This window comes from Ptiloglossa arizonensis, chromosome 11 (assembly GCF_051014685.1).
Source record: "Ptiloglossa arizonensis isolate GNS036 chromosome 11, iyPtiAriz1_principal, whole genome shotgun sequence".
Classification (NCBI taxonomy): Eukaryota; Metazoa; Arthropoda; class Insecta; order Hymenoptera; family Colletidae; genus Ptiloglossa; species Ptiloglossa arizonensis.
Window position 1 is genome coordinate 11,088,026 of NC_135058.1, and position 19,967 is coordinate 11,107,992.

The 19,967-nt window shown below is 39.2% G+C and overlaps 2 protein-coding genes across 3 annotated transcripts; both read left to right on the plus strand.

Moving 5' to 3' along the window:
* Positions 1–3,859: 3,859 nt before the first annotated feature.
* Pop2 (CCR4-NOT transcription complex subunit Pop2) lies at positions 3,860–7,640 on the plus strand. Of its 2 annotated transcripts, XM_076322964.1 has the most exons (7): positions 3,860–4,015; positions 4,419–4,513; positions 5,456–5,641; positions 5,712–5,871; positions 5,950–6,226; positions 6,315–6,455; positions 6,538–7,639. In XM_076322964.1, exons 2-7 carry the CDS (start codon positions 4,498–4,500, stop codon positions 6,664–6,666), a joined length of 909 nt encoding a protein of 302 aa, XP_076179079.1. In that variant the 5' UTR covers positions 3,860–4,015; positions 4,419–4,497; the 3' UTR covers positions 6,667–7,639. The 2 variants fall into 2 exon arrangements, with proteins under 2 accessions (XP_076179079.1, XP_076179080.1); XM_076322965.1 differs by lacking the exons at positions 3,860–4,015; positions 4,419–4,513 and adding an exon at positions 4,645–4,948 and having other exon boundaries at positions 6,538–7,640.
* On the plus strand, positions 7,131–19,609 carry Mesh (sushi domain containing 2 mesh). The gene is made up of 18 exons (XM_076322883.1): positions 7,131–7,205; positions 7,286–7,290; positions 7,594–7,963; positions 8,079–8,394; positions 10,130–10,371; positions 11,402–11,589; positions 11,674–11,989; positions 13,230–13,398; positions 13,460–13,720; positions 13,921–14,111; positions 14,646–14,791; positions 15,411–15,692; positions 16,759–17,228; positions 17,306–17,580; positions 17,670–17,944; positions 18,028–18,182; positions 18,269–18,451; positions 19,158–19,609. The coding sequence occupies exons 1-18, from the start codon at positions 7,131–7,133 to the stop codon at positions 19,607–19,609; spliced, it is 4,371 nt and encodes a 1,456-aa protein (XP_076178998.1).
* Positions 19,610–19,967: the final 358 nt, after the last annotated feature.

Consider the following 19,967-nt stretch of genomic DNA (forward strand, 5'->3'; position numbering starts at 1 on the left):
CTTTTTCCGCGGTCCCCGGGGAACGTGTGTACCTCTCCACGATGACAACCGTACACGCTAACGGTTATGAAGCATTTAATTCCATTCCCGATAGACGAGCGGAAGCTTCGATCGCTAGAAATGAAATACAACGACGCGAAGTAGCCGGAGAGGAAAGTATATCTACGGATCACCTACGAGCAACGGATAAGTGCGCCACGCGTTCGAGAACGATGAGATTGAAACTTTCTGGAAGGCCTCGAACCACGACCAAACTCGATTTACGCTTTGGTTGTGTGTCACGGAGTATAATTTTGAACGGACGATTTTTCATTCTTTTCCATTCACTAACGGAAACTAAAATTGTCACATTTGTCGAAGGATAATTATCCAAATGTACGTATGAGAATTACGCACGGTGGTGAATTCGATGTATTTTTATTTCATTTCTCCTATATTTTCCAAAAATTCTTTCCCGTTGAGAACCAGTCGTAACAAGGGAAGAAAATAATTATCCAGATTGCGATCAGGATGGACGAAGGATCGATTAAAACCCAAAATGTGACTCTGTGTTTGTAATTTTTCAGCTCATTGCAAACTACATTGGCGGTAATCTCTCGACCGGTTCTCCAGTTTGGTTACGACTAGGTAACCGAAATTTTCAATTCATGATAAAGTCGAGCCTGTCGACGTTCGGTCTTCGAGGCATTAGGGATGCCTAGTGAAACCGGTGCAAGGGATTCGCCGAATTAGTAACTCCGTGTGGTACGTCTAACGATCTTGGATCTCACCATCCCGTGTTTCATCCTTCAAAGTTACTTGTTCGAGCTCGCGACCGTACACGGAGAAGTCCCGCTAACGATTAGATTGAATTAGGTTGGAAGTGGGATCCATTACCGCAAGTTGCCTTCTACGTTTGCCACGGTATGCAGGCTCTTTACGTTAAGTGTAGTCGTTTAAGAATAATAATAACCGAGCAACGATACTTGAATACCACGATATTCGAATAACGATATTTACGCACCGTATCGTGCAAGCCGATCGATTATTCACAGAGCTCCGATAATTGATTCCGTTTGAAGGGTTATAACGCTAGATGGGGTTGATCGTTGTGATTCGAGAGCATACTTCGATGTACGTAACCTAAACGCGAGTATCTTATGAAATAAGAACGATACTTTAACATCGGTTCTGCGATATTCAACGTTTGGAACGCACACGATCGATCTGAAATTGAACTACTTGCGTAAGTTTTAAATTTACCAACTCACGGATATGAACATCGTATCGTACAAGCGTTGGTATAACTAACGTGTTTACGCAACGTTAGATGGCGTTGATCGTTGCGATTTGAGAATGCCTTTCGACAAGGGTGATTCGAACACGAATGCCTACTAAATAAGAATTATACTCCGTAATCGATTTTACAACGTTTAATATTTCAAATGAAGGACCGTTCCAAGTATTAAACTATTTATGCAATTTTAAACTTCACCAACTTGAGAACTACGCGTAAAGTAAACGATTGTTCGAAAGCTCGGTATTTGAAATTGTAATACAGCGTTGTTACCTCGTCTCGCGTTGAAAATGTTCCAACGGTTGCTTCGCGATCATAACCTCAAATTCATCCGAATCGTAGCTTCAGAATCAATGAACAGATTACTGGAAACGTATCGTTGCGCATTGCACGGTTCGAAAAAAGTAATCAGTTTTTTGTTCGCTACGTGTCACGTAAGATCGAAGATCTTTGCGCAACGTGTACACTGTTCTTCTGTGAATTTGGGGGTCCGACCCCTCCTGACTACGAAAGTCTGATCACAGCATGCTGCCCGCTAACGGTTCGATTGGAAAGCGGAGCCGACATGATTGCATCTCGACTGTAAAAACTCACTTAGCGAGTACATATAAGCAGGGCCGTGACAAGACAGAGGCAGAAGGCACACGTGCCCCTGGGTGCCGACAAACGTCCTTGAATGAAAAAAAAAATAAAAAATAAAAGAAGAATATTAAAGCAATCGCCTTAACGGTTCGTCTTCCTCGTAGTTAACGTTAAAATTTGTTTTCGACGACAATGCGGAACCAAAGGCGCCATGTTTCGTTATTGCTCCAAGGGGCTAAAATACTTCGACACGGTCTGCATTACGCGTTTACGGATAATTGACGAAACACCTGCAGCCAACGATCCAACAGGTGTGATAATCTCCTCTACGAAGAAACGATGTTTCCATTTTTTCACTTCTACGGTTCACCCGATAATTACCAAGAATATTTCAAATTCGTGTCGCGGCCATCTTGTTCCACGTGCATCGTCAATAACGCACGACTCGTTAACAGGTTGGTGATCGGTGCTTTGAACTTAAAACGTTTCTTCGCAGCGTTTAAAAGAAATCCCAATATTTGTAAACTTTGAAGTAACGTTACTATCGTTAGCGATACGATAGGGGAGGGGCCTACTGAGGGAGTGGGCGGGGCCTATTGGGTCCATAAACGGCACATATTCTTTAAGCCGCCTGTTCAGCTTCTTCCCCGTGATCGTAGTGGTACTGAAACATATATCGAATTTTCTCTTTTTCTATCTCCGTTTTGGAACGCTCTAACACCCAACTGGATTCACTAAACACAAAACTGTCAGAGAACTGTTTTTAAAGCGTTACGTCGCCTTTAAGTCGCAGTACAGAATTACAAGATGCAACGTATACATCGTGAGATATGGCTCGCTAGAGCCATCTAACGAAAAACGCTCAAAACTCTTTACCCCGCCCATTACATATACTATTTATTCGTTTTCGTTTGCGGTCGATTCGAGAATATTTTACTTTCAAATTAATCGTTTCCTTAACGCGCGCCCTTAACGCGGACCTACCACGGCAAATTCGATCGAACGAAATCTATTTTGAAAGGACAACAACGACGACGACGAAGCGTACCGTCTCGGACAATCTATCTCCGCCAGGAGCAGTGATTTACATACAACAAGGCACCGCAATGATTGCCTTCGGAATACATTAGCCGGCACGCTCTGGATACAAGGGAACTAGCAAACAAAGTACACCCCGGACCCGACTGTACTTCCGTCGAAGACACATCGAAGGGACACCGATCACATTCAAACGAACGTCGAGCTTAATATTCTCGTTTGAATACGGCGCACAATTTTACGTTGCGGCGCCTATGCCCAAAGTCGTAACCGAACCAGATTTGTAGAATGAGATACGGATTATTGCACCACGTTCAACGCGTTCCAGTTTCGTTCTTTGATTGCAAGAAGCGTACAAAGTTAAGGGCCACGTTCTTCAACTATTTTACGGGTAACATTTCGAACGTTTAATCGTTTCGAAATTAAGGCTTCGAGATCACCCTTATCGTTAAATAAACGTTGGAATACCCATTTCCTCGCATACAACTACCTCTAAGGAAGATTGGTCTCTACACAAAAAGTACAGAGATTAAAAGCCACATTTTTCGGTTATTTTGGACTTTTATTTGTTTCGAAATTATGGCATTGGAATTATTCTTATTGTTAAATAAACGTTGGAATATTCATTGATTTAATTTTATAGATAAATGTACTGATAAATCAATATGAAACGTGTATTGTTATATGTATTATGTTTTTATTAATATAAATTATTATGCTGTCACTTGTAAGTCTGTCATTTTTTCTAAAATTGCGCGTAAATCTACCGCGCGATCACAGCACTACGACAAAACCATGCACTTTTGTGTCCCGCTACATCGTAGGAACTCGGAAGGTAGTCGTGTAAGAATGTATCCGTTGCGCCCTCTTCAATTTCACGTTGTCGCTTTGCGAACGAACATCTTAGCAACGCCACGGACCAGGAAGAAATCCACTCTAGCGATTTTGGCGCCCTAACTTCAGGTATTATATAGAGAGAATTGCTGCTTTGAGTTTGGAAACTCGTTTAACCTGTTCGTGCTGTGACAGAAGATTTAAAGGCGCGATAAGTAGTTTATAAATCTTCATTTTGCAAAGTACATAATAAAACATCGTGCAGAAAGACGAGCACACAAAGAGGTACATTATGATATTCGCTTCTTTCATATTCACTCAAACAAATCGTTTTTGTTTATCTCAAATACATAACCTATTTTGTGAGGGAACGTTTATTTAGAAATTACCGCTCCGTGGGACGACTTCTCAGTGTTCGATTCCTCATTTTTGTTGTGTGTCGCGTTAATGTTGTATTTTCGATTTTTCATTCATCGCATATTCGTTATGACAAACGATACTTGTTTGCGCGGACTCCTAACCTTTAAATTGTAATGTTTATTTGGAAACTCTTTAATTTGAATTCCTTCAATCGTTCTTGAAGTTGACAGGCACCTAATATATATACATTGTGTTACCAAAGTTGTATGTGCATATTGTGCGATAAAAATTATTCGATTAGTGATAACGTTTATGTATATATCTACAGTGATATGAAGAAGGTAAAGCTGTGACGGTGGGAATCAAACATAAAAATAGCCCCGGTGACGACAGGAATATCTAACCTTATGCCCTCAGCTACCGGTGCGTATTACATGTCCTATGAATTCACAAAATAATTCCCTTCGGCGCAAGGGTACTATTTTGCGTATAATTTTTATGTTACATTAAGTTGATGAGTTATGTCAATGGAGGTCATAAGGAAGTGCATTAGACAACGACTTAACAACTTTGGACTAGATGCTTATTTATTCTAGTTAAATAAAGAGCGATTGTATAACAAATACCAAAGGTGAAACATAAATATATGACCTCTAAATAATGAATGTGGCACATACGTATTGCAGGAACCGTGAAGCTAAATAGATAAAATTCTTTGGATTTGCATGGATGAAATTACGACAAACATCTTTCCAGAAGAACTGCATAATTCGAGTCCTCTTTGAAAGTAGTAAAATTATATTAGAACATGCAATGAAGTTCCCAAGAAATATACAGTTGCTGTTGCTGCAAGAAAAGGTGTGCGCTTTCAGAGAATTTCAGAAGAATGCACAAATATTAGAAGGTGCAGTTAAACGAGCCATTATATAGGCTCTGTAAGATGATAATTATCGATATATATTTTTACTATCGAATAAAATAAGATGTTCGAAACGATAAATGAAAACAAACATTCTATTATATGCTAAATAAACTCAATGATTTTAACGAAACTATAGGGAGTAAATAATATTTTCTATTTTCTTTTAATAGCATCTCATTCAAGAACTAATGTTTACATATGGCAGTTTCGATGTTATAGAAGTATCGACCAAAAGTGATTTTGTTCGCATTCTTAAAAGTTCAAAAATACATGATTCAAATATAAATGACATTTATATTTGCAATAAAATAAAATACGTATAGCAAGGCCAATAAAAATGATAAAATAACACAATCTAAAAAAATAATAAAAAAATATGATACAGGAATCGAAATAATTTCTGCAAATATTGCACTGCATAATATTTTTCCACAATTTTTCAGGAGGAAATAACCCTATAGGGCAGCAGAAGGGGGGGGCGACTATGCCCAGTAATGAAGAATGTGGAATCCGAGATGTATGGGGTCATAATCTGGAAGAAGAATTTCGTACAATTCGGCAAGTTGTGCAACAATATCAGTACATTGCCATGGACACTGAATTTCCTGGAGTAGTAGCTAGGCCCATTGGTAAGTATAATGACATTAAATTGATTCTACGATAATCGTTCGCAAAGTAATATATCGTTCTTTGTTACAGGTGAATTCAGGACTAGTGCCGATTACCAATATCAGTTATTACGATGTAACGTAGATCTTTTGCGAATAATTCAACTTGGTCTTACGTTTCTCGATGAATCGGGAAATACACCTGGAGGTAGTTATACGACGTGGCAATTTAATTTCAAATTTAACTTACAGTAAGTTTCAATAAAATGCACGCTATACTTTACAAAGATGACAATACGACGGTAATTATCGTATAATTTGTTACCCAGGGAAGATATGTATGCACAGGATAGTATAGATATGTTGCAAAACAGTGGTATACAATTCAAAAAACACGAAGAAGAGGGTATCGATCCATTAGATTTTGCTGAACTTTTGATGACATCGGGAATCGTTCTTGTTGATGACATAAAATGGCTATCGTTTCATTCCGGTTATGACTTTGGTTATTTGTTGAAACTTCTTACGGACCAAAATTTACCACAGGAAGAAAGTGAATTCTTTGAACTCCTTAGGATATATTTTCCAACAATATACGATGTAAAAGTAAGTTTGCACGAGCGGTTACTTTGAATAGATATTCATTGTCGTAAGAACTGTATTCTAAGTCTAATATATAATTCTTTGTACGCAGTACTTAATGAAATCTTGCAAAAATTTGAAAGGAGGCCTCCAAGAGGTAGCGGAACAATTGGAAATTCAAAGAGTTGGACCACAACATCAAGCTGGATCTGATTCGTTACTTACGGGAATGGTTTTCTTTAAAATGCGAGAGGTAAATGAACATTCGAACAATAATATCTACGGTACTAACAATATTCTATTTCGAATGTAACGACAAAAACATTTGATTTTAGATGTTTTTCGAAGATAATATTGACGATGCGAAATATTGTGGACATTTATACGGTTTGGGAACGTCGTTTGTCGTGAATGGTTCAGGAGGATATCTAGACAGTAATGGAGATAATTCTTCGTCTTCGTAATGTTAAAACTATCGCATCTCAGTCGGAACAGATTATTTCATTACAAATAAAATGTTATAAATAATGTTTCACTTAATGATCAAGCGTATAGTTCATATCCACGATGTCACATTCAAATCACTGCTGTAGGTCACAAATATCACTGATTGAAGAAAATGAAACTATAGAAACATTCTTTCATATTCGTGCATTTTTTGTATCCTCGAATTTGAGTCTTTCGTAGGTTTCTTCTGTGATACGTGCTCTTGATCGAAAATATTTACAATACTGTGCAACGTAAAGTATGTAATATAGTTTCTTTACAAACGTTTCTGACAATATTGGTATACAAGCTACAATTTCAGTACAAAATGAAAAAAAAAAGGAAGAAAACAAATCTACTTTTAAGATTTTTCAAAAATCTCTAAATATTGAGATGGAAGATTGGATAAGCATTGAAAGGAAAAAAATTTAAAGCGAAGCAAATGCAAGATTGCATTGCACAAGTGCATCTATCAGTGTTCATATGTACATTTATCATACGATGCATTTATAGATCAGTACATTTTAAGCCTGACAAATTTCTTATATTTAGTGTTTTAATAAATATTCGTCAAAATCACGCTTTGTGCAATTTTAGACCAAGTAAATGAGATTAACGCGTAGCATTAAACGAAAAAGATCCCCTTATTGTTTCTTTATGATTAATCCCACTCGAATAATTTCATTCTCTCTCTTTCTCTCTCTCCCCCTTCCTCTGTAAAAAGCTACAGTCAGCGAAAAATCATTCCTTAAAATTATTTTCCACGCTGTGGTCCCTTATACATACTACGTATGTTTTATTGTAACCCGCATTGTCTGTCCGACTAAAAGCAAAACAGTCTTCTGTCACGCTCTGAAGGTAATCACGCAAAACACGTTTCTTTTGTAAATATCACGTCGTTCCAGAGATACAATAAACATCTTACTTAAAGAAAAAAGCATTTGTCGACCTTTAATATCAATCGCAACGAAGAGAACGGGGGAGACGAAGAAAAGAAAAAAAAAAAAAGAGAAAGAAAATGAAGTGTGCCGCGTCGAAGAGACCATCGCGTATCTCGGTTTCGAGATCGTAACAGGACCAAGTTTAAAGGGCATCCACGCCCTTTCTAAAGTGGGACACCCGGCCCTTTCGTTCGTTTCAATTTTCCACGTTAGCTTATCCACCTGTACCGAGAAGATAAATGCTCGTTATCGTCATATAACTGATATCACCGCTGTTATCAGAGTTCGTTACCTGAAGCCGAGCTCAGTTTCCTTGCTCGTACTAGACAAATCGGTTCGTCTACGTTGGTTAATTAAAAATGCGGATCGGTGGCCGTGTCGACCGCGTTTTTGGATTTTCGCGATCGATCGTACTCGGTTGCGTTCTAATAACATTATTAACGTGGGAGGTATCGGGCCAAGTCGAAGAGGAAACGTTCGAGAAAGCGTTCGGATTGAAGGAGACCGGGTTCAAGGAGAATAACGAGTCGCTCCTTGCGCCAACTAACGCAAATCACTTATCGATAGAATTATTGGAACCCATCTTAGATGTGGAGAACCTCAACGTCGATGAGAATGGAAATCCTCGCGTCGAGGAAACGACGAATGAAATTCCGCCAAATGTCGAACCCAGTTCGAAAAACGACCCGAAGGAAGATGTAAAAAATCCTATTAGTCTATCGAGTAAAATACACGGTAAATTAAGCGGAAAGTATGTGAGATACGGTAAGTGTTCCGATATCAATGGGCGTGACCATTAATTTTTCTCTTTTTTTCCCCCCGTTGAACGAGCAGTCGTTCAACGTTCGAATCTTACGAAAATTAACATTCCCCGAATATTAAGTTCCTCGTCGAATGTGCGCGCGAATCCTTCCGTTTTTTTTTTCTTTTTTCTTTTCACGGTATCGATGTTATTTGAATGGACACGTACACGTTACGCTAGTATTATTTGTTATATAGTCCATCTAGCGGATCAGATCTTATCTGCTTTATCAGTTACTCACTCTAACATGAATCGGAGATGAATCATTGGATTTGTGTCACCACGACTTTCGTAATGAGTACTTTGTGTACTCCTATCTTCCCTTTCGGGTTTAATTTCTTCACGGGAAATTGTTCCTTGAAAATTCGATTGCTCCATTTTCATCGTTTTGTTTACGCGCGCGCGTTTACGACGTTAATGCATCGATAGAGAAATTAGAAAAGTATATAAGATAACGAATTATTATTAGAGTATAGACTAATACGTAACGTGGTATGTATTATAGTATACAAGGTATAAAATGTTGTAAATTTTCTTTTCTTTTACTTGAAATTTTTCTTATATTCTTCATCGTCTGTTCAATTAGATATTATTGCACGACGAACTATTTAAGCGCGTATAAAATTTGGTAGACGCAAAATAGAAGAAAAATTTAAGAGAAAGTACTGAAAAGAATCATTTTGCTTCATGTTGGGAAACGAAGGAAAGCGTTTAATAAACGATAACTTTCATTTTCGTTTACACGATGAATGTACATTAGATATACCGGGCGCGTGTTACAATCTTTTTCGAACGAAGATTGAGAAATAAGATTAAAAAAAATTGACACATTCCGTACACGGTACACCATGCAGGAACAGATTAAACGTTCGTAATGGCGTCTATTTACTTGAACGCATTTATCAATGCCACCAAACGTGAGAAAGAAAATGCGATTTAATACAATAAAAAGAAACAGGATAAAAAGTTTGAGAATAACTACAAAGATCGTAATATTATCTCGAATAAAAAAATATTATTTTTTACCTCTTTTATAGATACAAACTGTACAGTATTATGTGTAGCAAGAATTACTTGTCGAATAAAAAGTTTGAGAGTAAAGTGTAACGTTATCATGAATAAAAAATAACTCTTTTAAAGGTCCACCCTGTACAGCATTGTGCTTAGTAACAGTACACGTTACGCGTTACTTGTTGAATAAAAAGTTTCAGAACACAAGTATATAAACCGTAATATTATCTCGAATAGGAAATAACTCTTTTAAAGGTTCACTCGGTGCAGTATTGCGTGTAGTAAAAGTATACGTTACTTGTCGAATAAAAAGTTTCCAGTACAAAGATCGTAATATTACTTCGTATAGAAAATAGCCCTTTTAAAGTCCACTCTCTACAGTATTCTGCATAGTTAATAATAAGTTGCTGGATAAGTTTTGTCGTTCGATAAGAAACGAAGCTATTAGTTTTATTTTCCTAAAAATGGTACTACTGTTCGATGAACTTGTGCAAAGTTTCGTGTAGATCCGTCGACATATTTACAGTTGTTCAAAGTTCAAGTGTCATAGTATTTTTTTACAATGAAAAAAAAAGAACGACAAAACTTATCGAACAACCTAGTATACCTGTCTAGAGTATAGTATATACCAAACAAAATAATACAAAAAAAAATAATAACAGTGTCGGGATTCACGTGTTGTTGCAGATTCGGATGCACCGGAAGCTGAGCGATACGCGCCCCGTTCTTCCGATTCGGTTCCAAACTACATCCTAACGGAAACGAGATTGAAGGAAATACGATCGGAGTTTATGTACTGGTACTTCGACAAGGGCGGTGACGACGACTTAGGCGATTACCAAAAAGACATCCAATCGTCGATGCCACAGATACACAAGAATTTCAACTTTCAACTACCCTTCTACGGATTTAGATTCAATTACACCAGAGTACGCAGTTGTCCATTCTTATTCCCCGACGATCAATCAGAGACGCGTTTCTATTATTAAAGATGAAAATTTCGAGTGTACAGAATACTCGAGTTTTTCTACATACATATTTTTATTGAAAGAAATCGGATCTTTCGAGAAATTTTTTCTCTCGTTGAACAATCTTTTTCCTAAGATGAAAATTATCATTCTTATTGTAATATTTATTTTGTTAATTTCGAGTCGCGGTGCATTGGTAAAAAATCCTGAAATAATCTCGAAAGATTTCCCCTTTACGTGCTCGTAGAAAAATATACGCTGGATGAAACGTCGTGACTTCTTTTAATAAATGAAAATAAATTTTTATCGTACCGGACGTACCATCGAATACTTTTGAACGGTTACGCGTATAGACATTGAACATCGAGAGACTGTTTCTCAATTTTTGTTAATTTTCTGTTTTTCGTATTTGAAAATCGTGCACTCTGTATTTTTGACAGATATTGTTACAAACGTGGAACAATTACGTTTACACAGACTTATATAATATTAGATAAATCTATCCAATATTAGATACTATCTAATCTCTATCACTGGGAGAAAGATCAATTCTGGAAGGAATAGCGACCCGTGCTTGGTCAGACATTATAGTCAGACTTAAAGGCCCTAACCTAAGCACCTCGATACTGTCCATATTCTACTTAAAACAAGTCTGATCTTTCTTCGCTCTTACCTGCACATCTTTATCGTTACTCTATTAGTATTCACAGTTTCCACACATGTTTCATTATCTCGATAGAAAATTGAATCCATTGCAATCGTACCTGGACAAATTTTATTCAAAACACACCTACCGTGGACGATAAACATACAAACCATTAATAAAATACATTTATCGTACCACTTTCTTTCTCTGCTTGGAAATTTGGAAAATTGTACAAAATAATACTTCAAACAACATCCTTCGAAAAAATACCCAGTCTCGATCGTTACAAACAGACATTACGAGATTCGTGGCCATCTTTCAAGAGAGTTTCGTTATACCTTCCAGATATCCATGAACGGTTTTTTAGAATTCAGTGACCCACCGGTACACTACACTTACCCATTAGTCTTCCCTGTCAAGGATTGGCCGAAGAAGAACGATCCAAGTTTCATAGGAATATTCTTCAGTAAGTGTCGCATAGGAGAGATAAGGAAAGACGATATAGATCAGAGATTACCGGGCATTTACTTCAGGTGCGTGAAACTGATCCATGAACGTATCGCGGGACCACAATCGTTACACCGGGCTTAACGAATCACCGTGAAAATCAATTTCAGGCTCGAGAGAGATTTGCAAAGGAGGAAAGATCAATTCGGGGTCGAGATGCGGGAACGTTTGAAATGGGATGTCCGTGAGGCAATCGTCGGCTCTGACTCCTTCGACCCGAAACACGCAGCTATAATCACGTGGAAGAACATGTCGTTCTCCGGTGGTATCGACAATTCGCTGTACAAAACGAACACATTCCAAATGGTCCTGGCCACCGACGAGGTGTACACGTACGCGATATTCAACTACCTCAACATTCAATGGACCAGCCACACCGAAGCTGGTGGCGACACCACAGGCGGGGAAGGTGGTGTTCCAGCATTTGTAAGTCCGAAATTTCTTACAACCGATGCAAAGTTTGTATCTTTTAATTGTATCCAGCTTGGAGAACATTTTTACGATCGTTGAACATCGGAGTCCGAGAGCTTTGCTTCTTTGCTTCTCTGTGTGACTTGGATAACTATGAGAGTATCATTTTCTTTGTTTTTTTGTATATGTATATTTTTATTGAAAGAAATCGGATCTTTCGAGAAATTTTTTCTCTCGTTGAACAATCTTTTTTCTAAGATGAAAATTATCATTCTTATTGTAATATTTATTTTGTTAATTTCGAGTCGCGGTGCATTGGTAAAAAATCCTGAAAAAATACATCTCGATTCTTTCAAACACTGGGTGGATGTTTCAGTGTGACCTAGAATCAGAATCGTTTCTATTATAATGGTGGTTTCCAAATTGCGAATTGTGGGGTATGGTTTAATTTTTCGGAGGAAATGAAGATAAACAAAATTATTGAAAACTTGTACTCGATGCTTTGACGGGAATTTTCTCCTTTCTATTCAACATTGTACATAATTATACAATGATAACGTAATTATTCAATTCTCTTCGTTGATGTCAGTGTTGAACGCTGTGCAGTTTATCTTCTCAAATGACAGAGGGCGTAGCTTAAACGATTGGTCAAAAGTCACGTGAGTCGAGCAACGAAACAGTAGGGTGGGGGTAATCGCTGGGTGACCTTGGGCGGTCAATTAATTTTATTCCGACTGCAAGGAATGGAATGCCATCGATGAGACACAGCGATGAGTCTTCAGAACACTCGTAATGTGTTAAAACGACACTTGTAAGTCAGCGATAAAGATAGAACTACGGTCACTTTATCTTATCGGTTGAATGAAAAAATAATCGTAGCAGCTTCAATGTAATGTACGAGCTGGTATTTATAAACCAACTCTACAGGACACAGATATTCCCTTCTGCAAATTATCGTTCTTTAAAAGGGTACACTCGGAGAATTATACTCTTGACACTTTCTAAACGAATCCTCGTTTACAAACACCGCGTACGTGCATCAATATTCATTTATACAAGGACGGAAATAAATAAACTTCGTCATTTTTCACTTATCATTGTGTTATAAAATTAAAAATACGAGTGCTATTTAAACCCTTCTTTCATCCAAACACCTAACAATGTTTTAATGTCGAAAGAAAAAATAGGAAGAAAGAAAATTGGCAAAGGTCAAGCCGGTTGAATCTCGCTACATTACCTGTATATATGTCTTCAGGTCGGTTTCAATGCCGGAAACGGTACACAGGCTTACGAGTACAAACCGTACTCACAAATGTCAACGATTCGCGATCTGACTGGAAGAGGATGGGCAAACGACTTCCCGGGACGTCACATCTTCAGGATAGACGAGAAGATCATGCCCGGGACGTGCAACAAAGATATCGGTACGTTCGAAAATGAGAGACATCCAAAGATCGATGAGTCACGTGATCCTGTACGTTACAGCCGGAGCGAACTTGCCGCTTGTGTTCGCGCCAGAAAGTGGGAACATGTTGGGTGGCACCATTGTCAACATTACCGGTCCGTGTTTCAACGAGACTGAAAAAATTCGATGCATGTTCGAGACCGAGTGGGTACCCGGCATCGTGATCGATAGGAATCGCGCGATCTGCATTCAACCGTTCGTGAAGGCGCAGGGGTATATCAGGTTCGCCATCAGCATCGGCGAGAGTAAAACTTACGACTGGAAGGGGAAATATTTCATCGGTGAGACGAGATCCAACGATCTTTCGAAGTGTACCACGATCGATCTTTCGAAGTGTACCACGATCGATCTTTCAAAGTGTACTACGGTCGATCTTTCGAAGTGTACCACGATCGATTTTTCGAAGTGTACCACGATCGATCTTTCGAAGTGTACTACGATCATTCGAATAAAAATTGTTAACCGTGATGATCGTTCGCAGAGACCCCAGCTACAGCGACTGAAAGGATCTTCGTTAGTAACTCGGTCCACGAACGTCAACCTGCTGAAATTGAAATCTTGTGGGACGGTTATAACTTGACCAGTAACTTGAACGCGGGGGTGCAGATATCGCTTTGGGGATACCGTGAAATAAAAACCGTCCCGGATTTCCAGTACATCACTACTTTGGAGGTTGGTCGGAGGAGAGTTTGTCGCGTGTGAGAAAGATATTTTGAAATTCACGGTCAAACTTTTTCTATAATAGTTTCTACGTAGTCTGTTCGACGATGAGGACGAGTATTTTGAAGTTATCCGAACGAACGATAGTATTAAAGATTCGACCAATCGGGTCGCTTTGTTGTCTTTGGAAGCAAAACGTTTCCCCCACTTTGTTCATTGTTTCTGTAGACACGCACAGATGTCGCGCGTGTGGTTGTGCGTCTCTGAAAACACGATGAGTAGAGAGAGACAAAATCGTGTGAAGTCTTGTAGATGGCGTTAGAGTACACGATAACGGGAGACAAAATGGGGGAAGTTTTTTACTTTTGTGTAATCCAATTGGTCGAAAGTTTAACACACTTTGCAAGAAACCGGTACTGGAAAATAAGCAAACAAATTTGACCTTGAATTTTCAAGCTTCGATACTTTCTTCGCATCCTGTACGATACGTTACACGCGATATTAGACAATTTAATGAATACACACGTTTTACCGATCAAATTATAGAGCGTATACACGAATGTTGGCAAATACGTCATCAGACCGGCTAAATACCGCGACCAGAACAACCCCTATCAACTGGACATGACCTTTGGATTTATTACACTCAATTTGACAGAACCAATACAACACTCCGGCCTCAACGTCTCGCCGTACGTAATTTGCGCGTGAGATATTAACCCTTTGCACTCGAGAGGCGACCGAGAGTCGCCAACTGATGTACTAAATTTTTTCTACACTGTCCCAATCATTACCGGTCGATTTGAATTTCCCGCTATTTTTAAAACGTCAAACCGATTAACCCGAAACTTGACATACGTCGTCTAGACAAATGGGAAATTAATCGTGGAAAAGTACACGGTGAAAGAACGCCTGCAAATTATTCAGGCGTATCACGAAAAATCGCGATCTCTATTATTAACTCCCAAGTTTCTACTTTTAAATAAAAAAAGAAATATCAAGATTACTTAAACCGTTTCAGTTTTATTCTAAAAGTAAATCGACCGGTGATGATTGGGACACCTTTTAATTTTTCTAATTACCAAGGAAAACTTCCTTCGTGACTTGAGATAAAAAAAAATAAAATATACGAAATACTTCGATGAGATAAGGTCCAAGATTATTTTACGATTTGTTCTTACATTCGATCTGGAAGATTTTCTCGAGATTTTCAGTTTTTTGTGTAGAAAAATGCAAAAGTGCTTCGAACGTAAAGGGTTAATGTATTTTTTCAATTTTACCCGCGAGTAATAATACGAAGAATCTTTTTAGGAGCTTGTGGAGTAGACCGATCCCATTGGCGTGGTACTTTGGCCCGCAATGGGAACGATTGTACGGAGCGAAGTGGTCACAACGACTCTGCGACAGATGGATCATGAACGATCGTTATTTGAAAAATTTCGCCTCGGAAATATCTCTGTGCCCATGCTCGTTGAAACACGCGTTATACGACAAAGGTCGCTTCCTTCCGGATTACGACTGCGACAAGGACGCGAATCTGGACTGTCTTTACAATCAACACGCGCACCACTGCGTGAGGACGGGTGCACCCAAGTAAGTGTACATTAGATAGATGGAAAATTTGTTTTTTCTTTTTCGTGGGGGAAATCTTCGAAAAGTTTTTCGATAAAAAATGAACGAATTTATTTTACACGATAGCAATACAATAAGAATATAAATGATAGAAAGTTTGCGCCGTATAGGATGTTCCTTAATCGAACGACAAATATATTCGAAACTAATCTTATCGATAGTACTACGATAGGATTTAGATTTATCGGAAACTAAGACCAAGCTACTCTGCAGAAGGCTCTCAACTAAGAATCGATTACTTTAAACAATTCCGAACAACGTATAACCATTGACTTGTTTTCAAAATAGCAATCACAATAAGAAGAAGAAGAAGAACAGAATAAAATTATTTACCAAGAATGGAAAATTCAGGAACGTTACCAGAAATAACTATCGAAATTTTTACTGTTTGTTCGTCAATATTTTCTATCTCGAGTATATGACTTTGAATTTTTACGATTCGGTTAATATTCTTAGAGGAATCGATAAAGAAAAACTTGTCCACTGTCGATTTCGGGATATCTAAATCGTCGAACGATTTACCTTTGAAAAGTTACCTCCGCTTCGGAATAATTAAGATAAAATATAATTATTAAAAACAAGCAGGCACCTGATGTAAATTTTCATCTGAAAGATATGGACTATCGTGCTCAAACTCACTTTGCATATAATTAGATTGTATGCAATCTGTAGTCTATCTAGATAATACCACTTGTACGATAAACGAACTAATAATCGACGTCTACAATCATACTCAAACAGACCATCAAGAACACTTCCTTATCGGTAAAGACTGTCCCCTTTTTCCTCCCTTTTGCCAATATTGCAACGAGTCTCGATTATTTCCCACGGTACGGTGTTTTCGATGTTAAAAGATCCACCATTTTGTAAAAAGGAACCTACTCCGTGCTAGGAACGAACAAGCTCACTCCTCAAAGTCCTACTAACCTACGACTACCTTGAAGTTCTAGTGTCAGAAAAGTACACATTCGTAAACGAGTTTACCCCCCAAAAAAATATAGATTTAATTTTTTAATTTCCATTGCAGCATGGACGGTTCCGAACAACAATGTTGCTACGATAAATACGGTTTTCTGATGCTCACGTACGATCAGCAATGGGGTTCGAGGCCTCACCGATCCCACAACCTTGGATACTACCCCTGGGACGAAGCGAACAAGGTTCCAACTCTTTCGCACTGGTACCACGACATAACACCGTTCTACATGTGCTGTATGTGGCAAGAGGAACACGCTGTCGGTTGCGAAACCTTCAGATTCGAGAGACGACCCAGCCAAGATTGCGTGGCTTATCAGTCTCCAGCGGTGGCCACGGTGTTCGGTGATCCCCACATTATCACGTTCGATAATCTGCAGTACACGTTCAACGGAAAAGGCGAGTTCGTTCTGGTGCGTGTGAACAACGCGAAGGACAAACTCGACGTACAGGGCAGGTTCGAGCAGTTGCCGAACAATATATACGGCGAAGTGAGAGCCACGCAGTTGACGTCCATAGCAGGTACCTGACACGATGATAAAAATTTCCAAAATCACCGTCAAGATCGATGAATCGGTTACAATCCGGTTGTTTCGTAGCTAGAGGCAATAACTCCATCCCCATTGAGGTTCGACTGAGACCGAAACACGCCCAATGGAGGTATCGTTTGGACGTTTTCGCGGACAATCGTCGGGTGTACTTCGATAGAAAGTCCATCAAGTTCCAACATTTCCCTGGAGTGGTGGTTTACACACCGTCGAACATTTTAAACCAGAGCGAAGTGATCATCATGTTCGACACTGGCGCCGGTGTGGAAGTGGTCGAGAACGAGGGTTTCATGACGGCCAGGGTCTATCTACCTTGGACCTACTTGGTACGCGTCGATCCCTCGGTTGATCCCTAACGGTGATTTCGTCACGAAATGCGGAGAAATCGATCCGTAACGAGTTCGATTCGTTTCAGAACAAAACCACGGGTCTTTTCGGCAAATGGAACATCGACATCGCGGACGATTTGCTCACCCCGGATGGTCAACTAGTCTCTTCGGCCAATCTGAACCATTTCGAGACCTTGCACAAGGAGTTTGCGATTAAGTGGATGCTGGAGGACAAGGAAGACAACTTGAAGGGAGGTGCCCTGTTCACCAGAGAACTCGGGAGGACTGCCAGCTTCTACGCCAATAAAACCTTCGAGCCCGAATACCGGAAAACACCGTCGGAAATACTACCGGTTAACAGGTGATTGTCGTTTTGAATTAAGTTTTAATTATCTTTTAATTATCTTCGAGTGAAAAAGTGACATTTATCGTTTTCTGTTGCAGAGTGTACGACGTAGTACGGGCCGAGGAACTTTGCGGTGACTCGTATCAGTGCCAATACGACTACGCGATGTCCCTGAATCGAGATTTAGCTCACTTCACCAGAAATTATTACGACACGTACACCAAGATAAGATACACCAATCTAGAAGATCCGGGTGAGTGGCGTGAAAACCTGTGAAAATTGTTTCCAAGGTTTCCATGAACGGATCGAGACTATGGTTTTCTTTCTTTTTCGTTTCAGTCGTGTCGTGTGGAGTATTGGAGACGCCGCGTTTCGGCCGCAAGAGTAACTTCTTCTTCACACCGGGTACCAGGGTGACCTTCGAGTGTAACCAGGATTTCATACTGGTCGGTGATCAACGACGTATTTGCACACCGCAAGGTCGCTGGGACGTGCCCGAGTACGGATACACGGAGTGTCTACGTGAGTATTTGAACGATTACTTTACGGCCGGTAACGCCGGACATTCCTTCACGATAACGAGAGCACCGCCATGACACTGTTCGAGATAGTTAGGGGATCACCAGAAACGAAAGGTGTGTTACACCTTGGATGTGTCAGGTGAGAGCAAAAATTCGATCCATTTTTGCTATCCGGTGAGAGATTCGGGTCTTAAATGTGTGAATACAGGGAGTTTCATAATTGGCGGGAAATTCGAATAAACGTATGTGAACAACTTCTCGAAGTGACCACTTCTTTTCTTAACGCAAGCCTACGGGATCTGATCGTGGATCCTCGTATGCGAAGGAAACATTATAACAATTTGGAATTAGGAAGTCTTCTGACGTTTTCACGTGTATCGTACCATTAATCTCACGAAGCATTTACTTAATGCGTCAAACGATAAAATTGTCGAAGAAAGCGATCCTCTAATTATTTTGAACGCTGCATCTGCATCTATACAGTATCGACGCTTCATACATTGCGCACATTCTCCAGCTCTGTTTACTCATTCTAATTGTCTTCCTTATTTATTTTGTTTGCCCTTCTTATCCATCAAAGAGTCATTTTGAATTCAACAATCGTATTTCATACATCGAGAAATGCTAATTCATCGGGTTGGAAATTATTACGGCTACCGCAAGCACGAAAAGCAAAATAAAAACTGTTTGCTATTGCATAAATATAGGTCAGATCGAGTATACCCAGCGTACAGCGTGGACGACAATGGGTATTATTTGCGCCGTTTTAATTCCAATAACAGGATGTGTCGTGGCCGCCTTCCTTTGTATAAGAAAGAATCAAAAGCAGGGAAGTTCGGTAAAGTCGTGGCGTTATTCTGAACGCGGGTCTGCCATCGACAATGAATCTACATTGTTGAAACAGAACGTACCATTGAAACCGTACATTAGAGCGATTTCGCCCGTGAGCGACACTAGTACCACACCTAGTACCAGCAAAAAACGTCATAGCTATGATAAAGTCTATCGTACCAATGAACCCTTGCCAAATAAACCGGATGTTGATTTCGAGGACAAAGACTGGGATCTTAAAGAACCCACTTCCCCAACAGAGTCGGAAAGAAGTATGACCGAGTCCGTGAAAAAAGCTGGAAGTCTCACCAAAGAAAGCGACGTATAAGATTGTTTAAAAGATATTGAACGTTGAGAATTTCTTAAAAATAATAAAAATGTAAAAACATTTTTAGATAATTCTCGTAGCATACGTCACATTCCGAAAATTCACAAATGACGCATGACAAATATTTATATACGTCTTAATCTCTCTCTCTCTCTCTGATCATAATTATACGCGTCTATACTTTCGGTATGTCCATGTTATATCATAAAAACTCAGTACAATTACGTATCATTTGCACAAAGAGCGAACAACATTATCCCGATAGGATTTAGATCAAATTTCACATGAAATGTTATCGTAGGGAATTGTTTCTTCATTACATATAAATTATATCTTCTATTTTTGCTGTGGAATAGAA

Excerpts from the sequence above, each read along its gene's own strand:
- Mesh (XM_076322883.1), top strand. The coding sequence starts at position 7,131 with ATGCAAGATTGCATTGCACAAGTGCATCTATCAGTGTTCATATGTACA. Across the intron at positions 10,372-11,401 it reads TTAGATTCAATTACACCAGA|ATATCCATGAACGGTTTTTT; the intron begins GTACGCAGTTGT and ends TATACCTTCCAG. Across the intron at positions 13,399-13,459 it reads GACGTGCAACAAAGATATCG|CCGGAGCGAACTTGCCGCTT; the intron begins GTACGTTCGAAA and ends TGTACGTTACAG.
- Pop2 (XM_076322964.1), top strand. Across the intron at positions 6,227-6,314 it reads CAACAATATACGATGTAAAA|TACTTAATGAAATCTTGCAA; the intron begins GTAAGTTTGCAC and ends CTTTGTACGCAG. Across the intron at positions 6,456-6,537 it reads TTTTCTTTAAAATGCGAGAG|ATGTTTTTCGAAGATAATAT; the intron begins GTAAATGAACAT and ends ATTTGATTTTAG.